The sequence below is a fragment of the Ananas comosus genome, linkage group 21, assembly GCF_001540865.1.
Source record: "Ananas comosus cultivar F153 linkage group 21, ASM154086v1, whole genome shotgun sequence".
NCBI lineage: Eukaryota > Viridiplantae > Streptophyta > Magnoliopsida > Poales > Bromeliaceae > Ananas > Ananas comosus.
In genome coordinates this window covers 10542425-10564270 of record NC_033641.1, presented here as the reverse complement: position 1 = coordinate 10564270, position 21846 = coordinate 10542425, and the positions used below count along the sequence as shown (strand labels likewise).

General features: G+C 41.8%; 3 protein-coding genes and 1 non-coding gene across 5 annotated transcripts; 1 reads left to right on the top strand and 3 right to left on the bottom strand.

Moving 5' to 3' along the window:
* LOC109726877 lies at window positions 494-10577 on the bottom strand. 2 transcript variants are annotated; one of them, XM_020256710.1, is made up of 2 exons: window positions 9111-10577; window positions 494-3846 (listed from the first exon to the last, which is right to left on the bottom strand). In XM_020256710.1, the coding sequence occupies exon 2, from the start codon at window positions 3829-3831 to the stop codon at window positions 1279-1281; it is 2553 nt and encodes an 850-aa protein (XP_020112299.1). In that variant the 5' UTR covers window positions 3832-3846; window positions 9111-10577; the 3' UTR covers window positions 494-1278. The 2 variants fall into 2 exon arrangements, 1 of the variants encoding a protein (XP_020112299.1); XR_002220649.1 differs by lacking the exon at window positions 494-3846 and adding an exon at window positions 8513-9009 and having other exon boundaries at window positions 9111-10565.
* On the bottom strand, window positions 4309-4391 carry TRNAL-UAA. Its single transcript has one exon. It is a non-coding gene; the product is annotated as a tRNA-Leu (tRNA).
* On the bottom strand, window positions 4627-6154 carry LOC109726878. Its single transcript, XM_020256712.1, has 2 exons — window positions 5244-6154; window positions 4627-5130 (listed from the first exon to the last, which is right to left on the bottom strand). Exons 1-2 carry the CDS (start codon window positions 5719-5721, stop codon window positions 4880-4882), a joined length of 729 nt encoding a protein of 242 aa, XP_020112301.1. The 5' UTR covers window positions 5722-6154; the 3' UTR covers window positions 4627-4879.
* LOC109726876 (arogenate dehydratase/prephenate dehydratase 6, chloroplastic-like) lies at window positions 17084-19444 on the top strand. Its single transcript, XM_020256709.1, has one exon. The coding sequence runs from the start codon at window positions 17229-17231 to the stop codon at window positions 18648-18650; it is 1422 nt and encodes a 473-aa protein (XP_020112298.1). The 5' UTR covers window positions 17084-17228; the 3' UTR covers window positions 18651-19444.

The following is a 21846-nucleotide window of genomic DNA, read 5'->3' as shown; positions in this document are numbered from 1 at the left end:
TTCGGTGTAAGTGTCGCTTCTTGTCCTTTTCAGAGTGGTACGCTGTTTCTCCCTCTTCCAACGTATCAATCCTATTAGTTCTCCGTCTGCCATTCGCTATAGCGTGGAAGAATTTCGAATTGCTATCTCCTTCTTTAAGCCAGTGTTGTTTGGCTCTCGTTCTCCACAATTCTTCTTCATCTTTGAGCACCCCTAGTAGCGTAGCTTTCAGTTCTTCTCTACGCTCAAAAGCTTCCCTCGTTAAGTCGCCCTTCTCCTCCTCGTTATCAAACTCCAGTATTTCCTCCATAATCTTGGATTTATGGCCCTTGATACTATAAAACTCCTTTTTACACCACTCTTTAATTCTTATTCTACAATGCCTCAGTTTAGCTGTGAAGGTCAGTACTGCCGACTGTTTCTCCGCCCCCTCTCGCCACCAGGCAGGCACTTTGGTTAAAAAATCATCATGGAGTAGCCATGCAGCTTCGAACCTAAAAGTCTTCTTCACTCTGGGGCTGTCTCTGTCAATTGAGAGTAGAATGGGGCAGTGGTCCGAAGTCACTCTTGGGAGAGCGCTGACCTTCGACAGGGGAAAATCCTGGTCCCAATCTGTCGAGACAAGAAAGCGGTCCAGTTTAGCAAGCGACGGGCTTCGTTGCATATTGGACCAAGTAAAATTTTGGTTAGACATAGGGAGGTCAAGGAGTTCCAGGTCCCTAATTAGTGTGTTGAATAACTCAGTTGCTCGCGCACTCCATGTCTTCCCTTGTCGCTCTTCTTGGCCTCGCGTGCTATTAAAATCCCCACATAGCAGCCACTTCCCTTTACAACTACCTTTCAAGTGCAACAATTCCGAGTAAAATTCCTCCTTTCCATCCCAGGTGGCCGGTCCATAAACATTAGTCACGAAGAGTCTAGCACCGTTACTAAGCAGAGTTAAAAGGACAGTAATGGAATAGCGGCGAACAATAACTTCCTGGCAGGAGAAAATGCGGGAGCTCCAGCAAGTAATCAAACCCCCCGAGGCCCCGTTGGCTTCGATATAGACACGTTTGTCAAGAAAAGATCCGGCGAAGCTACGAAGGAAAGACCCAGAAACGTGGTTAACTTTCGATTCTTGGAGACACACAATAACATTACGAACCTTCGAAATTACATCCCTAACCACAAAACGTTTAGAAGGGTCATTAAGCCCTCTAACATTCCAACATAAAACCCTTAACATCACAAACAAGAGACACCAACCCCCAAAAAAGACCCAAAAGGTGTCCACTCCCTACACACCACGCGGCCCACTTAGGCACAATCTTTCATGAACTGGGCAAGGTGAGCTGCCTCAGTTCCATCCAAAATCACTCCGCACAGCCGACTTTTCTGAATTATCTTCCTAGGAGATAGCTCGTCCACGAAAATAGCGCCACCACCCCTCAGTCTTGCCTTCCTGGAAATAGCTTTGGAAAGAATGGACCCCTTCTCCCTTGTCGCGAGGCGTGCGCTGGTACGCGGGCCGTCCCCGATCCCACAATTGCTACCGATCCCTCTATCGAGTTTACCCGCCACCACAACATCACGCGACCATACCGGCGGATCCTCAACAGTGGCATCGTTGGGATAGGAAAGACTGTGCGTCGTACCATCCCTCTCCATCAACAGGGCATCCTCGAGATCTTCAGAAAACCTGTTGCTTACACCACTCATAGCTTCCTGAAATAAAACCCCACCCGCGTCAATTGTGTCGGACAGGCCTGTCCGCTGGGTTAATCGACTCCCAGTAGATCCCACCGTGGCTCGCAGCGACAGGCCACCAGAAAGGTGGAGAGAGGACACGACGCCCGCAACCGGCCCCAAAAGTGAAGCCCAGAATGGATTCGGTAGTTGGGCCCTGAAGGTCGGTCCAAAAAGAGCTACAGGGCTTCCCCCCAACTTGAGTAGCATCACGTGAGACCCTGACCACCAAAAGAAAAGCAATATGGGTTTGGTAATCCCCGAGAGTTGACCAAACCCAATAAATGCCTTGCCGCCATCCTGTCTCGACGCCATCATTGATTTTCTGCACGAGGCTCGAGGCGGGTCCGAGATCAATTGCGCAGGGAAGGAGATCTTGGGGAAGGGGACAAGGTGGCGCCGCGCCGCCTGCTCCAACAGCGGGGCAGCGACCTTCCCAGAGCGAGTCTTGGGTTTCGGAGCAACGGCCTCGCGAGTCTCGGGTTTCGGAGCAGCGGCCTCGCGCACTGTGCCGAGACGCTCCACCCAACGGACCGCTCCCCCTCCGTCCTCGGGCGTGCTCCGGTGAGATCTGCTCCGGTGAGATCCGTACGCCGTCCAAGGTAACGTGCTGCCCGATATTCGCGGAAGCGACGAAGCCGACAGGACCCTGTTAACAGAATTCACCGAACCGGCGTCGACGAGTTCCCCGGCCCCTTCTCCCATTTCCTCGTCCGCCCGAACTTGGCCGTTGTTACCCTGGGCGCGACCCCTCCTGTCACCAGGACCAGGGTCCTGGTTCCCCATCTCAGCCCCGTCTCTTGGAGGTGCCGGCGGTTCGCCTCCATTGCCAGCCGCGACCCGCTCCCAACTCTCCAGATGCACCATCACTGAGAAGATCTCCTCTCCCAGCACAATAGATAAATTCTGAGGGATTTCCCGGAGAGAATCAAGGTTGATCTGGCACCGAAACGCGCGGAGGTCGGTCATCGCCTTGGTTGTATCGTCAGCTTTGATGAACCGACCGAACCCTCCCACTAGAGCGGCGACACGAGCGACCGTCCAACACTCGAACGGTAAATTGATGAGCCGGATCCAAGCCTTAAAGCAGACTCTGTGTGGTCTCGCAGTCCGGTACTGTCCCCACTCATAGCATCTGATCCAGAACCCATCAAGGGTGAGGACCTCCCTTCGAGCCAGCACTTCCGCAGAAACCCATTCCGGAAGGAAGATAGCGTAGTCTCGATCACGATATCGAGCGACAGCGAAGTCCTGCGTGTATCCGCCGAAACGACGAGCCAAAGCGCTCGCAATGGTTTGTAGGGGGTCCGAACCCAAGTTGGCCGGTGGGATGACATCCGCAAGCACCGCGTTCCGGCGATACTCTCTCCTTCTTAGATACTCCTCCGTATACGGAACGTACACCTTCGGAACTCGCTCACGCTGGCGAAAGGCCCTATTCATACTGACCTTACTTCGAGAGTCTGGCTCCCTGCAGTCGAAAGCCCGATGGCCGGTTTTGCGACACCGAAGGCACTTAACCGGGTCGCGACACTCCCCGATGAGGTGGTCCGAAGCCAAGCACCTGAAACACCTTCTGGAGTTGCTGCTACGTTCGAAACGTTGCTTACTTCGCCGATCCCCGGAGAGCCAAGGGGTGGGTGGGGTCTTGGGTGGTAGAGTGCTGATGTCCCTGAGCAGAGCCTCCTTATAAGAGCGACCCACAGTAAATGCAGAGCTACCGCTGTCACCCGCAACCCTGCCTCTACCTTTCTTATCGAATCCCTGGAAAGATATGCCTATCTTCTCTCTCAAAGTCTTGACATTAACTTCTCTCCCCAGTTCTCGAACCCTGCCCTTCCCTACCCCAGTTGGTGTCAGCTCGGACTCCTCTTGGAACTCCCGGATCGATAATAAAGTTCCACCTACTTCATCCGCCCAAGCTACCCTTTTTACGACCCTCTTCCCCCGCCTGTCAATCTTTGGTTTGTCGATGCTAGGAGTACCGTTGTTAGCACCCAGTCTCGCAGCAGCCACGTCTTCAATGCACCCAAGCTTGTACCCATTCAGTTGTGGGGAGGAGCACGTTGAGGTCCATCTCCAGCTCCCTCTCCTTCTCCCTGACCATCTCCAGCTCCCTCTCATTCTAAAATAAAAACCCTGTTGAAGCAAATAATTAACCAGCAGATAAAGGGGAGATTCGTCGTGGTTCCCCTACAACTGTGGAACGACCTTTTCAAATTCACTGTGCATATATAACTTCTTTTAATTATTATTATTATTGAAGATTTGTTGATTGTCAAAATCACTTGAAATTCTTGCACGTACTAATCTCTTATGATTTTACAATTCAATAAAAATGAACCAATGGTCCAATGGAACCTACTAGTATGATAGAGAAAAATGACAACGACGGACGATTAAAAGTTTAAAAAAAAAAAATATTGAATGTCAAATTATTGGAATTTTCTTTTCAAAATATTTGATACACTTTTACATAATTGACTAACAAGTTTACAATCCATTCAAAATATGAACCAATGGAACCAACCAAAATGACAGACAAAAAAAGAAAGACAACGACAGTTTAAAAATTAAAAACAATTACATATCACACTTGTGTGCTGGCTATGGGGTTCGAACCCATGCGCACTTATGTGCAGAAGATCTTAAGTCTTCCCCCTTAACCTCTCGGGCAAACCAGCTGTTTGATCTCTCAGGCTCACAATTAATATAAATTTAATAAATCATAGGGGCATCTCCAATTTGTAGTTCACAACGCATAATTATAAAAGGAAACACGGATTAAACTACAATGCATAATTATTATAAAAGGAAACGCGGATTAATCAGTTATTTAATGAACATATACTCTAGCCATCTCACTGGCGTATTGAGAGATTCACAGTATCTGCACGAGGCAGGGAATAAGCTACTCCGTTATTTCGCAATCAGCTCAGAGCTTATTATTGATTCGACTCTAGTACACCCAACCGGCGAATATATATGTACAAAAGACGTTTATGCATAACACAGCGACAACTACAATCTAGCTACATCCTAACCAGACAATGATCCCTTCTGCGTGGTATGGAAGGCTCCATGTATACTTCGCGTCAAGACCTCGCAAATAAGTATGCCAAGTGCGATAGCTAATCATGTATAGAAGATACAAACAAGAAGATCAATTAGCCTACAATGAGAAATCTATGAACTTAAGCCAAGTCATGCCAATCTTAGAAGCCTTCTCTGAAGCTTCCCTTGAGCATGAAGAGGAAGAAGATGAAGATGACGACGAGGATGATAGCGATGAAGCGAAAGAAGATGAAGCAGAGGAGAAAGCGCCTGCAGCAGCAGCATCTGATGAAGCTGCAGGGGCGGAGTTGGGGCAGAGGAAGAAGTTCCTGGAGCCCAACTCTATCAATTTCTCCTTTGGATCCAAACCTAAAATATGCAGTACAAATTTAAGCTTAATTAGGAGAAAATAAATTAAAAGTATTATTTATTATATTGGGTCGGAATGTTAGCGACGTTAGAATTGAGGCTGCAGGGCATACGTTCCAGGCTAAACTGGGAGTAGTGGAGGCTGAAGGCAGAGGGCGCCGTCGTGGGCGGCGGCGGCTGCCTGCCTTCTTTAACGTAGAGCTGCATGGCCGCCGCCACTAAATCCGCAACGCTCCACTCCATCGACGCCATCACCTGCACCGGCCCGGGACTCCGCAGCACGGTCACGTTCACCAGCACCTTCGCCGGCACTCTCCTCATGGCCTCAGAATATATACTACCGTCGATGACTCTACCGCAGACCCCCTCCCCAGAAGATGCGCCCCTTCTCCGTCTCTCGAGCAGGTCCCGGTGGGTCTTGGGCTGTCGAACGTGGCCGCAGAGCTCCGTCCCCCGGCTGTGGAAGGACGCCGGCCTCTGTTGCTGGAATTTACTATTAGCCAAGCACTTCTCTTCTTGTCCTCGGCGGAGGCTTTTCATTTTCGACTGACTGGTGGTGGTAGTGGCCCTGGTGGAGTTCGCCGGAGCCATAATCGGCTCAGAATTTACTACTACCCAAGCAGCTCTGTGTGTGTGTGTGTGTGTGTGGCTCTGGCATAAACATAAGCAGCAAAGTGGAGTAGGCAAAGGAAGGTGTTTAGAAGCGAGAAGCCTCGTGGAGTGGGGACTTGGGCTGTGGGGAATGACTAAATAATATTATAGATCTGATTGAGATTGGACATTTGGGAGTGTATCCAATGCTATATCATATATGCATGGAGGAGTAGGAAAGTCGGGGGTTGGCGAAGAAAAGAATGCGACGCAACGCAAGACCCATAGACCGCTGATTAAACACTAGTTGGTTGCTCCGATCGGGTTCGGGTGACACGCCACGGCATCTTATAAGCCACACAGGGGTGGGTGTGGATTGTGGAAGGGAGGTGGCGCGAGAGGGCTTACAAATTCTAGAGTTTTTGGTATAACGCAGCCAATTTTGCTGAGCCAATTCTGCCGAGAGGCCCGAGACCCACCCACCTCTACCTCTGATCGAGGCATTCACAAGACTCACAGTCCGCCCGAATCACAGCACATCGGACCAAATCTTAATAAAAGCACGCCGTCCGAATCTCGAGGCATGATGAACGACGGATTCAAAGAGATTTTTAACAGCATCTAGCCATTGAGCGACGCGTTGCGAGGAGTTATCGTGCGAAGGACAACCACATGTGTGCCCAACAAGTAAGTTATTCCTCCTGAGAACCTGCGCTGTCCCTCTTTTAATCATCACTCTGCAATAATTTGCAGACCTTTTTCACCGTTACGAGCTTTGTTCCTTTTCTTTTTTCTTTCTTTTTTTTCTTTTAATTTTTTTAATTTTTTCCCCATGAAATGAGAGGGAGGATGCGCGCCCTTACTCAGAGGAATTCTACACTATCACACTTGCACCACGTGATCAGTAACAAGCCAATTATATTTCTTCTTTTCAAACAAAAGTACAATAAAAATACTTTTTTATAATCATGATGGAATATATATTTCTAAAAAAAAAATTTTCATTGATTTGTTACGCCGTATCACCAATATACCAGTTGCATTCTAGAATTTTTTCCTTACTCATCACATTTCGTAACGCGCAAGTAGTAACGTGGCCATCTGATCATCGGCTCCTTTAGGTGATGGATGGAGTGATTGCTTTGGGGGTATCCGAAGAGTGTGGTTTAGTCAAAGTTTCGACCCAGGCAGGAGACGGGGCACTTGGATTGAGTTGGCGCAAACAATGCAGGCAAATTTTGTTCGCATATATAACGCAGCTAACACGAGCAAGTTCCTTACTCCATGCGTTTAGAATGAATTAAAAAAAAACAAAATACAGCTCCATTCTTTTTTTTTATAAATAAATTTAGTTAAAAATGTAAAACAACTGAATTTTGAATTTTGAAATCTTATATGCCAACCAACCATCGGACTCTTTGTTGCGTATGATGGACGTGGAAAGCAGCGTAAGATATGAGGAAGGTTTGATGTGCATCAACGTCTACCCACCCTTCCTTTTCGACGGGCGCCATGTGGCCAAACTTAATGCAAGGAAAATGATAGTTAGACTAGTAACATACACTCTTTGAGAGGACTTGTCGTGTTGTCTATAACTTGGTGTTCTAGATTCTTCTGAATAAAACGTGAATTTGTCATCAATCAACAAGTTTAGGGACGCCCGGGATCTTTTTTGCTAGTGTCTTTTTTTTTTTTTTTTTTTTCGGCCCAGTTGGATCTGCTTGTAGCTCAGTTTATTCTCTTAATAAATGAAGCGGTAGCATGCTATCTTCTTTTCAAAAAAAAAAGAAAGAAAATTCAACAAGTTATACCTAAACTGCGCTAAGAGTCGACCAATCTAACGATTTGGATGCATCCCACAGAGTTTTGCCTTTTTGCACAGAAAATTTGTGCCCAATAAGCAGACGAAATCTCCGCTCTTAGGAATCATTGTCCGCAGAGATGAAGATGTAGAACAACAGAAACTTGAGCCCACAGATCTGGATTAAATCCTATCTCAACAAGGCCCACTATCGAAGAGAGGAGTTGGGTTGAGCCTTGTGTCGCTGTAGTTCCAGTCTCTCTTTTCTCCGCCGATAGCCTAAACAAAACAACATAAGCCCATGTCTAATTGGGCCAACAGACTTATGAAGCCCTGGGGCCCAGGGAAACTCCGAATTTGAGGCCTTCTTAAGATTCTAGCGAGCTTAGTCATCATGATTTCAGCTGGTATCGCAGATGACGTGCACGTGAAAGGAAGAGTGCATAGTTACCTAATTGTGCAGATTAGACAAGTTGTTCAACCCCTGGATGCTTGCTTTGTATTGGGTGAATTAACTAGAACCCAAGTAGTAAGCCCGAATTGTCTCATTCCATCCACAAGAGGGACAAATGATATCAAGAAGTCACTATTTATATGTTGAGAATCCAAGGTTTAGCCAAACTTCATGTCCCATCAACTAGATATTAGACTTGATACTATTATGCTTACGCATTCTGCTACCGTTAGCAAGCCACGAACAACACAGACCAGAAAAATGATACCTATACCCGAGACCAAGTAATCTCAATACGGTAGATTTTGATTAAGGACCCGTTTGGCCTAGCTTCTGAAAAAGTAATTTCTGCAAAAGTGATTTTAGTTTGGAAAAGTGATTTCTGTTAAAAGCTGTAGAGCGTTTGGCTGAGTCTAATAGAAAAGTGATTGTGCTGAAGTGATTTTAGAAAACCATTTGGTAAATTTTTTTGCTGAAGTGATTTTGTAATGCTATTTAACATTAATAGATGTTATTATTATATGCAAAAGAAGCTATTTGCTCTAAATATTCCTCTTTTCCATAAGCAGGATACATATATTACAAGTACTACAAAAATCCACCAAGTCACATTTGCTAATCCGACGTTAAATAATCAAAATTTATTAACCATATTTTACTCTTAATCATTTCCCTCATAAACCTCCAGGTGCTAAAATAATACAAGAGGCCGATTCTCTTCTTCAATCACTACACGCCAGAATTGTAACATCCCCTTACACATTTGGAGGGACAATCATCTCTACTTAAGTGCCCATAGTGTGATATTTTTCAATGCATAAGTAATTGGCTCTTTATGTCCTTAGGTAGTAATGGACTCCTTGTACACAGGGAACTCGAGAAGAGTTCATCTCTGCATCATTTCGACTAATTTCGGCGAAGCCGGAGCTCGTCGGCGCGGATCCGGCCAAGCCGGCGGGATCCGTCTTTGCCGGATCACGCCGGAGCTGATCTGGGGCCAGATCTGGTGCCGGGCGCGGATCTGGGGCCGGATCTAGTGCCGGGGGCGGATTAAAGAGAGAAATCAAGAGAGGGAGGGAGATAAATCTGTATGAAAAAAAAAAACATTCTCCTTGAAAAAAAAAAATGGAGTACCTTGGAGGTTCGTCGGAAAAAAATTCGTCGGAGACTCGCCGGAGAAAAAACTCGCTGGCAGAAAAAGACGTCGCCGGAGAGGATAAGGGGAGAGAGATGAAGAAGAGAGGAGAGAAAAGTGATTAGATGAAGAAGAGAGGAGAGGAGTGTTTTTTTTTTTTTTTTTTTTGAGAGTAGATGGCTGTGAGTAATGGGAAAGAGTAATGGGAGAGATAGTATTATAATTATAAAAGGACATGAAAGAATTGTGTTGATTGTTTAAGGATAATTCCGGTATTTTCATAAAAAAATTTAAGTGGGTTTCAGCTTGTACGAGAGTCTGTTTTGAAAAGCAGGTTTTTTTAGCTTTTGCTTTTGGGAGTTGAAGAATCAGTTTTCAACTTGTAGAAAGCAGAATCAGATTTTTAAAATACCTTTACCAAACACTCTATTGGACCTAAAAGTGATTTTCAGCTAAAAATCACTTTTAAATAGCTTGGCCAAACAGGGCCTAATAGTCGGGGCCCTTGTTATGATAAATATTACACTTCATTCACAGAGGCCATTGGGCCTAGGCCTACTATAGGAAGAGAATTCCAGGTGTGTAAAAAATATACATCGTATACTCCACACCTCTAAAAATGTGTGATAAAAGTTTTAAAATTGAAATCTAACTTATCAAATGTGTTCTATATAAAATCTAGAAGTGGACATGGGTTTCTTACAAAACAAATCAATAGATTTTCCTTAAAACTTCTGTATCCAATTTTATGATTGTTCTCTTATCTCCTAAAATAATCCTTTTCAAAACAACAATGGAGTGATAAAAGCTGACCACTTTTATGCTATTCCTAGAAAATCTAAAACTTGACCCCTAAACCTGAGCTGAACCCATGCAACACAGAGTATCAGCCGACAAATTGAAAAGCCGTAATCTGTGCCAAATAAGGTTTAAATTCGTACCATGAAATGCAGAGTCAACGGGGAAGAAGGTAGTAAGAGTACCAATTTTGGTCCATCACGGCGGCTGCACGCAGGAATTGTGCTCCACGACATGACACCATTCAAAGTGTTATTTACGATTGATCTCGGCAGGGCCGCTGATCTCCGTGGTTGGCGCACTGTTGAACCCGGACCCAGTACATTTTCAACGAATAGACCGTGATTTTGGTCTCAAAAAACACATAAAATGGAACATTAAGATACATAAGTAAAATAGTATCCTTTTGGGGAGAAGCAAATGCACACCTGAGAATTGAAGAAGCATAAAGGTGAAGTTTTGAAATTTAATAGATACTAACCAAGTTTATGGGCCTTTTCCAGAAAAAAAAGGTAATTGATTACTCTTGAAATTAAAATGTTCAGATACAGTATGTTTTTTAAAAAAAGATGTGCTAAATTTTGTCTCTGGAACCTCCCAATGTCTTCCTTTCTTCCCCTCTTCGGCCCCTTTTTCGGCAGCCACGGCGAGCGTAGAAAGGGACGTTCTACCTCCTCCTCTGTCCCTTTTGTTCTTTTACCACATCCTTTCTGTTAGCATTCGGTTAAATCGAATCGGGTGCGCCCATAATCGGGCTCGATTCGACGGTTATTATGTTATCTAATTAGATTAAAATTAATCTCGCTTTTAAATTAGAAAGCTATTTAGAGATAAAATCTAATCATATTGGGATAACAATTAATAACCGATTTGGCTTTTTTTCTTACGCTATTAGAATTTTGAAATCCCTTATAAATATATGGGCGATCCCACATATAATGATGAACGTAAAAAAAAGAAAATAAGAAAACAAAAGAGAAAAAGCACATCCTCCATTAACCTATTATTCTAAAAGGTTTTGAACGGTGGGTTTGCGATCGTGCTCGTTTGTAGTTCGATCCACCGCGGATTCGGAGCGTTAGAAGACCTTCAAAGACGATCCAATGACACGTGAATCAACCTCTACGATCCGGATTCATCGTGTTGTAGCGTGAATCGCTTCCGCAAAAAAGTACGAACGAATACTTCCGCTGCGTTCTACACTTTCTACTCTATTGCCGGCCTTTTTTGTCACGTATCGACCTTACGGAATCAGTGAACCGAGGTGAATTTGGTATGTCTATACCTTTTGTGCCATTTCTTATGGTGCTTTCCTTTCGATGAAGCTCCATGACCCCTGCTGACCTCTCTGCGCAGCTAGTGGCTCTTCCTTTCCGCAAGACCTCCCCTATAGTATTGTCATCGCAGTAGAGGTTAGCCACGAAGTTTGGAATGGATTGGTGTGATTCCTCTACGCATTGAACAACAACAAGGTCGACTCAATATGGATTTGGCATGAATTAAACATCATTTTTAATGTATGCGTTATAGTACAAATTGTCGGATCGTTGGCGCAAACCATTAATTTCAAAAACTCGAGCTGTTAGAAATATACAATTAATTCACTTAAAACATATAAATACAACGTTCACGAATCTTGATTGTGATTCGGCTTCTCCAGTCTTATACAATTTCGAACATAACTCGCCTCAATCCAACCTCGCGCCATTTCGAATCCAGCCTCGCGCCATTTCGAATGTGATTCGGCCCACTTAACGTCTAGTCACAGGGCAGGATGTTGACCCATTTAAGCCAATACAAATAAATACAAAATAATCTGTTAGTTTAAATGAACCAGTATCCTGCTCTGTGGCTGAAGGCCATGTGGGCCGAGTCATGTTCGAAATGGCGTGACGCTGGGTTGGACCGAGTCATGTTTGAAGTAGCGTGAAGCTGGTTGGACCGAATCATAATTGAAACCTGTAGATATTGTATCTGTATGCTTTAATTGAATTGGTTGCATATTTTTAACAGTAATAGCTATACTTACCAATACAAAAAATGAATCGTATTTCAATTTATTGAAATTATATGAAATTTTGAGAACATTGTTTGGGTTGTATTACATTAGCTCAAGGTATTGAACTAGTTTATTCCATTTGTTCATTCATGCCTATTCAAAAGCTTTATTATTTTTGGGATTCGGATCCATTATTCAACCATTTTATTTTACCAAATTCAAAGGTTAGTCAACATTGATATGTTTTGAAGCAGCTCTAGAATTGTTTGTAGTAGCATAATTCTCCTGTCAATTGGTCGGTTAGCTACTAGACTGTTGGCTTTCCTTCCTAAATATCTAGCTCAATTAATCGTGTTTTCATTAGTCTTGGCTGCGTATCTTTCTTAAATATCTAGTTCAATTGCTTTTTGTAAACAACTTACTTTCGTCTTTCTATACTTTTCTACTTTGTATCCCGACATACTGATAAATGAATAAAACTTTATAACGTTTCTCTCTTAGAATATTATATATATTGAGAGAGAGAGAGAGAGAGATCGACCGAAATATTTTTAATAGCATAAAGTACTTGATACTATTAAGGTTTTTATTATTAAGTCTATACTTTTGCTAATTTCACTGCTTAGATCATGTTATTCTATCAACCACCTATTAAAAAATTATAAATTTAATAGTAAAGTAATCTAAATACTATTAAAAAAATTCTAAGAGCAATTATATGTAGAGAGAGAGAGAGAGAGTTGGGTTAGAATACTATTGATACCAAAAGACCTTTTTTGCTATCAAATTTTTAGCTATTGAATTAATTACTTTCATCATTTCTAATCATTGGATTAAATATTATAACCCAGTGGGAACCACTCAACCCTAAGATGACCACTCAACCATAAAAAAACTATTATCATTCTAACCCTATAATTTTTCATCAAAGAGTTAAAAATTTGATAACAAAACAAACTTTTTACTATCAATAATATTCCAGCCCAACTCTCTCTCTCTATATATAGAATTCAACTATTATTCTTTTAGAAGGATGAATGTTTTTATTCTCTTAAATCATTTAAATGATAAAAATTTCGAATCGATGATCGAAATCATTAAAATAAATATAGAGTATTTAAAATATTTAGAAACTAAATTTTATAAATTTTAAAAATTATTTACATAGTGATCGAAAGATCACAAAATCGACAACTTTTTATAATCTATATGAGCCGTTTACTTGTTTAATAATATAAAACAATCCAAACTGCTTAAATTTTTGATAAATTTTTTTTTAATATATTTAAATAACGTTTGACAACTATAATCATAAATTGAAAAAATCTAACATCTATTTTCATAAGTTTATTCTTTTTTAACCGTTTGTTTTTTAACTCTTCAATGAATTTGATAACAAATTTTAAAATATATAAAATTTATTTTTTAGACATTATAAATATTTTAAATCAACTTAAACTGTTTCAATGATCAATTTCTGTAATCTAAAACAGCTTACAAGGAGAGAAAACTCTATCCTCCTAAAATAATAGCTGACTCTCTCTCTCTCTCTCTCTCTCTCTCTCTCTCTCTCTCTCTCTCTCTCTCTCTCTATATATATATATATATATAAAGTTGAACTAGAATACTCTCAAAAGCACCAAGAAGTTAGTCTTTTTGAGTTTTTAACCTTTGATGGAGAAATGTAAGGTTGGGATGATAGTGGTAGGTGGTAGCAGGTGGTGGTAAGTGAAATAGTGTTTGATCCAAGAGTTATTAGTAATCAATAAGTAGATTTAAGGACTAGAAATCTAGAAGTACCAAAGAGATGATACTTCTAAAAATATTCTAACTCAATTACAAGCACGGGGCCTCCCGTACTTTCAAAAGAATAGGAGCCTAGTTCGCTCTCTCTCTCTCTCTCTCTCTCTCTCTCTCTCTCTCTCTCTCTCTCTATATATATATATATATATATAGAGAGAGAGAGTCCAGCTGCTATACTATCGATAGCACGGGGCCTCCCGTGCTACCGAGTTGTTTTTGATGATGCGGCTTCCAAATCGACGATCGGCTCCGTTAGACTTGATCTGCACTATTAAAATTATTTAAAAACTAAATTTCAAAATTTTTCGATATCATTTACCTATCAAACAAATAGTCTAAAATTGAACGGCTGAAAATAAAAATCTCATTAAAAAAGATGATAAAAGATTTAAATTCAAGATCAGATATACTGATCTTACTCTAAATAGTGAAAAAAAATTTCTATAAATTTTCATCCGATTTGGATTGTTTTACACCGTTAAACTCACAAACACACCACATCGGCCATTAAAATTATCAATTTTGAAATCTTTTGATCACTAGTCAAATGATGTCGAAAAATTATGAAATTTAGGGCTTGTTTGGTTCAAGGGTGGAATTGGAATGTGATAATGGAATGGGAATGAATTGAAATGGTAATTGGATTGGCTCACTCCCCCCAAAACGTTTGGGTCATTTGTGGATTGAAAATTAGAATGAATTATTCACATTCCATTGTTTGGTTCGTATAAACTAAAAAATTATAGAATACCATAATACTAATTCTACTCTCAAATATAAATTCATATTATTTAAAATTTATGAAAAATATAATACTATTCTCTAATAAGTTTTTCAAAAAAAATATCAAATTTATTTTTAAAATTTTTTATTGATGTGTGTTAGGGATAAAGTTTTGAGAGAGGATAGGGGTTTTTTTTTTTGATGAGAGAGGGGTGAAGAGATTGTATACAGAAGAGGAGGGTGAGATGGTTGCATGGGCCTTGGTAGCTTAGTGGACTTCGGAAATAAAATCTTAATCCGGGCTAGAAGACCGAAATCAAGTTGAAGGCTAATGGGACATTCCCATTCCAGTTCGGAATAGGAATCCCAAACCGATTCCTGTGAACCAAACAAAATTAACCGGATTTGATTAAACCAATTCCCATTTCATATCCAAAATAGATGAACCAAACAAGCCCTTAATTTCCAAATACTTTTAATAGTATATATCAAGTCTAACGGAGCCGATCGTCGATTTGGAAGCCGCATCATCAAAAACAACTTGGTAGCTCGGGAGGTCCCGTGCTACCGACAGTATAGTAGCCGGACTCTATATATATATTAATTAATTACTATATATATATTAATTAGGGCTACTATAACTATCTATAGTACGGGAGCTCCCGTACTATAGTGTTGTTTTCGATCTTAAGGCATTCAAATCAACGATCTACACCATTAAATATGATCTAGGGTATATGAAGTTCTTATGAATAAAATTTTAGTTTTTTCAATACGTTTACTTAGTAAATAAATTATGTCAATGGACGGTGGGAATTGAATACTCTTTAAAATTTGAGTATAGAGACTTTTAAATTCAAGATCAAGAAATGTAACCTTAATCTATATTAGTTTAAAGAATTTTCTATCAAAATTTGAAGAAATTTAAATTCTTCTACACTGTTAAACTCCAAACTCGTCATAATAGCCGTTGAAAATTGACAATTTTGAAATATTTTGATCATAAAGTAAACCTATGTCGAAAAAAATTATAAATTTTATTTCTAAAAACTTTAATACCCTAGATCAGTTTTTAACGGTGTGGATCGTGATTTAAACGCCGAAGATCGGAAACAACACTATAGTACTGGAGCTCCCCGTACTAAGATAATATAGCATCCGGACTCTATTATATAGTAATATAATATATAGAGTTGATCTAGGATACTTTTACAAGTATCATCCCCATATTGCTATCACCTTTTTAGCCATATGGATCTACTTTTTGATTACAAATGCCTTGGATTAACATTATTCCAACCTACCACCACCTACCACCACTACCCCCATCATTCAACTCACATCTCTCTCCAAGGGCTAAAAACACACAAGTATCACTTGGGTGATACTTTAAAAGTTATTCTAGCCTACTCTTATATATATATATTATATATATATATATATTATTATATATATTATAATATATATATAATATGATGCGCAACATAAACTTACCATTCTCGGATCAAGTGTCGTATTGTGCACCAAAACACAGATCGGCGCGGATAGAAATGACACGTTGCATACTATGGTGAACGAAAGCGAGGCACAAGAGACGTGCCACGTTTCGACGTTATGACCACGGTCTCTAACCATTGTTCGTTCGGCCGCCCCAAAACAAGAGAAAGAAGGCGTCGATGTGAAAGAACTGACAACATTGCAACTCGCAGATTCCATCATGTGTTAGATAGTTGAATAAAATAATAGAAATTGCCTCAGCATGGAGGATTATATAAATTCTAATAAAGTTTGATCTGATTAAGTACATATCAGTGGAACTCTTGTTTCATGTGTAGGTGGAAATACGGTATATTTAAATGAAGCCTTAGTTTACTTTTCTCCTAATTAAAGTACTGATCTTCGAATACATAAAGATGGAAAGCTCGAACAGTCCAAAAAGGAAGCAGGAAGGGTAAAATGTATAGTAGCATAAAAATAAACAAAAATATACTGAAACTTCTTAACACAAGCCATTTTTTTAAAAAAAAAAAAAAAAACATTACTGCATGTACATTCAAAAATAGTGATAAATTTTACACTCTTTTCATTTAAAATTTTATTGTTTTACACTATTCTTATCATCTTTATTTTTTAATACTAAAGATTCAAAAAAAGTTATGTAAACTCTTAGATGAATTTAGTATAAAATTTACAGCAACTTTCTAGTGTGCAAATGACTTTATTTTTTTTTAAGTAGGCCATGAACTTTCTTTGTTTCTTATAGGTGGCTCATTAATTTGTAATTCTTCAGTTAGATCTTTGGCAGTTCTATTATTAGTTATTAATTACTGCATTCATATGTTTTAACCAAAAAAAAAAAAGATATACTGCAACTATTCAATTAATTATAACAATTAATGAATTTATTAAGAAAATTTTTAATTTTTTGTACTAAAATAAGACTAAAAAAATAGTTTAAAAGATAAAATTATTTATTAGAGAACGGTGTTTGGGATTGTGCGGGGAATTTTGCTGGAGAAGGATCATAGTGTGGATGGTGGAGCGCGTCGTCGCTGCAACTCGCAGGTGGTGGGTAGGTGGCGACTTATTTGACCACACCAAACACCAAACTCGCTTTTCACCCCTTTTACCCTTTTCCCCGTCCCTATCCCTCTCCCCTCCCCTTCCGAAGCTCTCTCTACTAATTCTGCCCCAAAGCTACCAACCAAACCAAACCAAACCAAAATCGGAGAAGAAGAAGAAAAAAAGGAAGTTTTGGTTGTACCACCGGATCGGATCGGAATCGGAGATCCCCATGGCGACGGCGACGGCGACGGCGAGCATCCAACCATCCCTCGGCCGTCACAAGCTGCTCTACGGAATCGCCCCCCGATCCGACCCTAATTTCCCACCCCGAGCTCTCCTCATCCGAGCCATCCACCGCCCCGACGCCTCCTCCGCCTCCGCGCACTTCCTCCACAGCAGCCGCGCCGAGTGGCAGAGCTCCTGCGCCATCCTCTCCAGCAAGGTCGCCGCGCTCTCCCCCACCAACGAAGACAAGCCCCCCTCCGCCTCCGCCTCCGCCGCGGGCGGGGGCGGGGGAGGGGGAGGGAGCGAGGAGACGAAGCTCGCGGTGAACGGGCACATTGGGTCGGGGTCGTCGGGGTCGTCGTACCTGGTGCCGGTGGAGAACCTGCCCCGGCCGCTGTCGATCGCGGACCTGTCGCCGGCGCCGATGCACGGGTCGCAGCTGCGCGTGGCGTACCAGGGGGTGCCGGGCGCGTACAGCGAGGCGGCGGCGGGGAAGGCGTACCCGAACTGCGAGGCGATCCCGTGCGACCAGTTCGAGGTGGCGTTCCAGGCGGTGGAGCTGTGGATCGCGGACCGCGCGGTGCTGCCGGTGGAGAACTCGCTGGGGGGCAGCATCCACCGCAACTACGACCTGCTGCTGCGGCACCGGCTGCACATCGTGGGGGAGGTGCAGCTGCCCGTGCACCACTGCCTGCTGGCCCTGCCCGGGGTGCGCAAGGAGTGCCTGACGCGCGTGATCAGCCACCCGCAGGCGCTGGCCCAGTGCGAGCTGACGCTGACGGCGCTGGGCCTGAACGTGGCCCGCGAGGCCTTCGACGACACGGCGGGGGCCGCCGAGTACGTGGCCGCCAACGGCCTGCGCGACACGGCGGCCATCGCGTCGGCCCGCGCCGCCGAGCTGTACGGGATGCAGGTGCTGGCCGACGGCATCCAGGACGACGCCGGCAACGTCACGCGCTTCGTGATGCTGGCGCGCGAGCCCATCATCCCCCGCACCGACCGCCCCTTCAAGACCAGCATCGTCTTCGCCCACGACCGCGAGGGCACCTCCGTCCTCTTCAAGGTGCTCTCCGCCTTCGCCTTCCGCAACATCAGCCTCACCAAGATCGAGAGCCGCCCCCACCGCCACCGCCCCATCCGCCTCGTCGACGACGCCAACGTCGGCACCGCCAAGCACTTCGAGTACATGTTCTACGTCGACTTCGAGGCCTCCATGGCCGAGCCCAGGGCCCAGAACGCCCTCGCCGAGATCCAGGAGTTCACCTCCTTCCTCCGCGTCCTCGGGAGCTACCCCATGGACATGACCCCCTGGAGCGGCGGAGGAGGAGGAGGCGCATCGCCCTCCTCTTCCTCCTCTTCCTCTTCGTCCTCCTCCTCTTCCTCTTCCTCTTCCTCTTCCTCCTCCCCGGCGGGCTCGTCGTCGTGAAAGCAACGCCACAACCTTCGCCCGTCCCCTCCGGCGTTGAATTGTTGAAGGCCTAATTACATTACCACTTCTTTTTATTAAAAAAAAAAGAAAAAAGAAAAAAGAAAAAGAATTTTCCTTTGTAATTTTGTTTCTATGATGATGATGATTATTATATTATTATCCTTAGTGGTAGTATTATTATTTTTCTTTCTTTGGGGTGGGTTTGGTGGGTATACCTTACCTATTTTTAAATCCCGATCCCGATTATTATTGTTATTGTTATTGATTGATTATTGATCTGTGGGTGGGCTCAGCAGCTGATGATCATCAGAACATGAAGTTGCGGGTCTGACTGGTGGGCCATCGTCTCCCACTAATAGCGAAAGAAGACGAACAGTCCCCAGTCGTCGGCAGCCCTTTGATAAGATGTGAGAGAGTTATTAGAGAGAATTATTATGGTAGATGATTACCCGAGCTACTTAATTATTATTTGGTTTATTTGTTAAATACTGGTCCTACGAAGCATCTCTCTTTCATTATTTTTATTTTTCTTTTTTCACATGTAAGCTCCTCAACACTTTTCATTTATACGTATTCTGGGGTAGGTTGCCGTCATTAACTTCAATATTAGTTGGGTAGTCGTTTATATTGACTTGTCTTCGGAAGTGGGCCTCAGAACTTTTGTTCCTACTTGCGGAGCACCTACAATAGGCGCTCTCGATCCAGAGAACCCTTGCTCAAGGGCTCCATCCCAAGGGTGTATTTATTTTACTCAAAGCAAAGAGGAATATAATACTTTTCAATTTTAAATATTCACTCTCGTCGTTTAGCGCACCATTACTTTATTTTCGGTCAAAATTTAAAATCTTTTAAAATATTATAATTGAATTAGGTTCATTCCGGACCCAAGTTAATTGCCAAAACAGTAGTAAAATATTTTAAAAAAATTTATATTACTCACTTATTATCAAATAAACAGTCGAATTAGAAGAAAAAAAAAAAAACTTCAATTCTGCAACTATAGAATCAAGTAGCCAAAAAAATATAATTTCAATCTAAATTCTAATTCATCCGAAATTTAGGTCGACTTGACTTCACCTTCTGTACAACTAACAGAACCCCAGCCGAGGGATTCGGACATTGGTCCAGTGGGACTAATAAAAGAACAAGCATTGCTTGGGACTGCAAAATGCAACGCTTGCCTGCAGCTGACAAAACTCAGCTTCAGGTTATAAAAGAAAATTAGCTTGTGCGAAGAATTCGAGTTCCCACAAAACGTTTAGTAACCTAATGCTGCTGCTGAGAGTTTAAGCAGGCCAGTTTCCAAAGCATGACACTGAAACATGATCCCCCTGTGATTTGATCCATCATGAAATACCCCGAGTGATGGGTTGCACTACGCGTACATGGGTAACATATAACCAGCTCTCTGAGATCTGAACTGATTTTAGTTGTAATTAATAATTAACTGTAATATCCATATCCACTTTCAAACTTTTATTATTGTGGAAAACTGTACCCTTTCCAGAACCATAAATACCTGGAGATAATCCATTCGACAAAGAGAAGTTCTCAGCTCCAAAGAAAATTAGTAAACCTATACATTAATCCAACTGATGTGTCTTAAAATTGCAAAGTGGCCTCCATTCCCGGCCTGGTCCTCTCTGACGAAAGCCCTTTCCTTTGGGCTCTGGCCCACACCAGGCTCTTCGGCAACCCAACAGAAATCCTTTCTGTTGGGGGGGGGGGGGATAAATTGCAGGCTTGATCCTCAAAATTTTATTTGTTGTGATTTTCAATTCGAACTTTTTAAATTGTTACAATCAGGTTCTATAACCTAATTTAATTGACCAACTATAAAGAGAGTGAAATTTTGGTTCTCAAATCTTAATTTATTATAATTTTTATTTTAAACTTTCAAAATTACTACAGTCAAATTCTATAACCCAAGTAATAGTGTTGTAATCGATGATGCATCAAAAATTAAGACAGCACATCTCTTTTACATTAATAATGCAACAATATTTAATTAATTATATTAGATTCTGAAACATAACATGAATAATTTTAAAATTTTAAGTTCAAAATTATAAGAAATTAGAGTTTGAAGGGACGTCACTCGACTCAGAGTTTGAGGACCATACGTGCAACTTACCCTTTTTTTTTTAATATATATATATATATATATATATAGTATGGGACCATAGTGAGACAAACAAAGGCAACTTAAAAGTCCGTGATAACCGTCCAATTACCTTGTTTTTTCCTTTAAATAAAAGCATTTACATTATCATTACGTTAGACAGATGCGAAGCAGACAATGTCGAGAGAATATTCCACCTATTAGCCAACCTTGTTTTTCCAATTAAATGGCCGACTTCAAAGTTGGATGCAACTGCTATGTATTTGATTTTATTGTAAGTTATATCTTAGGCTAATGTCCAGACGTATCTTCTATGCAACTACGGCCGTCCTTAGAGCAAGTGGCAAAAAGTTAATGTTAGCGATCCGAGGTCTCAGTTTGAATCTTAGTTGATTCATATTTTCAGCTTCATTTATTTAAAAAAAAAAAAACGAACACGAATAGCATGTCATCTCTCTCTCTCTCTCTCTCTCTCTCTCCTCTCTCTCTATATATATATATATATATATATATATATATATATAAAAGTTAAGATGAAAGCCTTACCCATGGCTAAGTGAATCGATCCTTCTTAGTGAATTTTGATACGCAGAATAAAATACTAAGCAGCATATCCCCTCGTACATATATGCTCAGCCCACTTGAGCATCAATTGTTCCTTCCTCCCCAGAGTACAACATATATAATTCTCTCATGATCTTACTTTAGAAGATTATCTTTATTACGCAATCCTCGTTATCCAAAACAAAAAAACGTAATACACATTTAAGACTGGTTGCCTACGCGTGGAAAAAAGATAAGATGAATATATTATCATGAGCTAGAGATCAAGCCGAATCACTAATGGCTTCTCGGTGAAGGAGAGGATAATCAATACCAATTGGAAGATTGATAAGGTAAAGGCTTAACGAAACAAAGCTGCTAATGATGGTGCTGAATATCTTTATAGGCATAATCGTCGCAGTCAGAAATCTTGCATGATCTGGTTAGATGCTTCTTTGATATATTACTTTCGTTAACGCAACAAAGACACGCGATAGTTAAAACAAAACCTGCAAAAAGATGTATACA